Raw genomic sequence first — 1688 nt, forward strand, 5'->3', positions numbered from 1 at the left:
AGGCCTCGGTTTGAAGAGGAGAAACTCTGGGATGTGAACCAGAGACCGCTCCAAAGGCAGGAAGCTGACTGTAGGGCAGGGCATTCTGGGTAAATACAACCAAAACAAACAGGAGAGTCTAATGCTAGCAGGAGAAATGGCTTTTACCAGAGTCAGAAGAGAAATCCTACAACCACAAAAATCTGACGCCACTTCATTTTTGTTTACATTTTGTGAAGAAGGAAGTTGTGCTCGGCCTCTTCTGAGGTTTTCACGTTGTTTCCTTCAGTAGTTATTGGTGCAGAAACGCCCGCAGGCAAGGGGGGAGGAACAGGTTTTGGTCCCCAATAGAACCAAGACTAGAGGACAATCAGGTGTGAAAGTCAGCACTCATCTCACTATGTTTACAGACCATCTACAGTATGTTGGCCTCACGTGAGCCAGGCTGCAGTATCTGTAGAGTAACAATGACTTTAACAGCTTTTCTGAACCAGGGGTAGAACAGGGCGTAGATCAGAGGGTTTAAACAGGAGTTAAAGTAAAACAGAAAGATTAAATACGACGCATATGACGTGCTGGTGACGTTAACCTCAGCAAGAGTGTAACAGTAGTAAGGGCAGAAACACGTGAGATAAACAACGACGAGAATACCGAGAGTCCTGGCAGCTTTCAGCTCTGATTTCCTTGTGACAGAAAGCTGATGCGAGATGGCTGTAACGTGAGAGCGCACGGCACGAGCCTGAGACACGGCCACCACAAACACTCTCCCGTACAGAACTACAATGACTGTAACTGGGACAATGAAGAACAAAGTCAGCTCGACAAACCACGCAACAGGCTGGGCAACGTATGCACACTGTCCAACGCAGGAATTGCTCCCGCCCGGCCGAAACAGCTCGTCCTTCAGAAAGAAAAGCCTGTAGAAGGCATTGCTGATCCAACACAGGCAAACGCAGCACTTCACTCTTGCCATAGTGATTTTGTTCGGGTAGTGCAGAGGATCACAAACAGCCACGTAGCGGTCAGCTGCTATGAGAACGATGTTCCCGATTGAAGCAGAGACAACATGCGCAATCAGAAAGCCATACAGAGAACACACAGCATTTTGCCAGCAGGCGACTTTTCTGTAGATTTCCAAAGGCATCAGCAGGAGACCCACAAGGAAGTCTGAGACGCTCAAAGACAGGAGGAGCACGTTTGTTGGTGTGTGAAGCTTCCTGTGAGAAAAGACAAACAGATACTTTTTGAATCACAAAATATCATCAGATTTTTTTCATTTACAAGTTTAGCGTTTCTTAAATAGCTGGTTTTGATGTGACTGTAGTCTCTGCCTGAAGTGGGAGACCGAGATGATTACGAGGAGGTTTAGCGTCGCCGTGGTCACAGAGATGAGAGAAAGCACAATGCTCAAGAGCACGCCGTCCGACCCGGGGAGCGTCGGCTTCCTGCAAGACTTGTTCCGCAGCTGGGGGAAACAGAGTTCTTCTATATGATCTGTCTCCATCATCTGCAAGCAGCAGCTGTGGAAGAGCTCTGAGTTGGACTGGGGTTTTTATCTTGCTCGGTCCTCTGGCCGCCTTTCCCTTGTCGCTTCACGTAGAACCTGGAAGTTGCTCCTCCTTTGTGACAGGCAGAGATGAATTTCTGTTCAAACCACGACACAAATATAATAAAAAAAGGTTAAAAGTAGAAACTTCCACAGCGGTTAT

General features: G+C 47.5%; 1 protein-coding gene across 1 annotated transcript; it reads right to left on the minus strand.

Moving 5' to 3' along the window:
• Nucleotides 1-252: 252 nt before the first annotated feature.
• On the minus strand, nt 253-1483 carry LOC103130609 (trace amine-associated receptor 13c-like). Its single transcript, XM_016666051.1, has 2 exons — nt 1299-1483; nt 253-1196 (listed from the first exon to the last, which is right to left on the minus strand). Exons 1-2 carry the CDS (start codon nt 1481-1483, stop codon nt 395-397), a joined length of 987 nt encoding a protein of 328 aa, XP_016521537.1. The 3' UTR covers nt 253-394.
• Nucleotides 1484-1688: the final 205 nt, after the last annotated feature.

This window comes from Poecilia formosa, unplaced genomic scaffold (genome assembly GCF_000485575.1).
Source record: "Poecilia formosa unplaced genomic scaffold, Poecilia_formosa-5.1.2 Scaffold652, whole genome shotgun sequence".
Lineage (NCBI taxonomy): Eukaryota > Metazoa > Chordata > Actinopteri > Cyprinodontiformes > Poeciliidae > Poecilia > Poecilia formosa.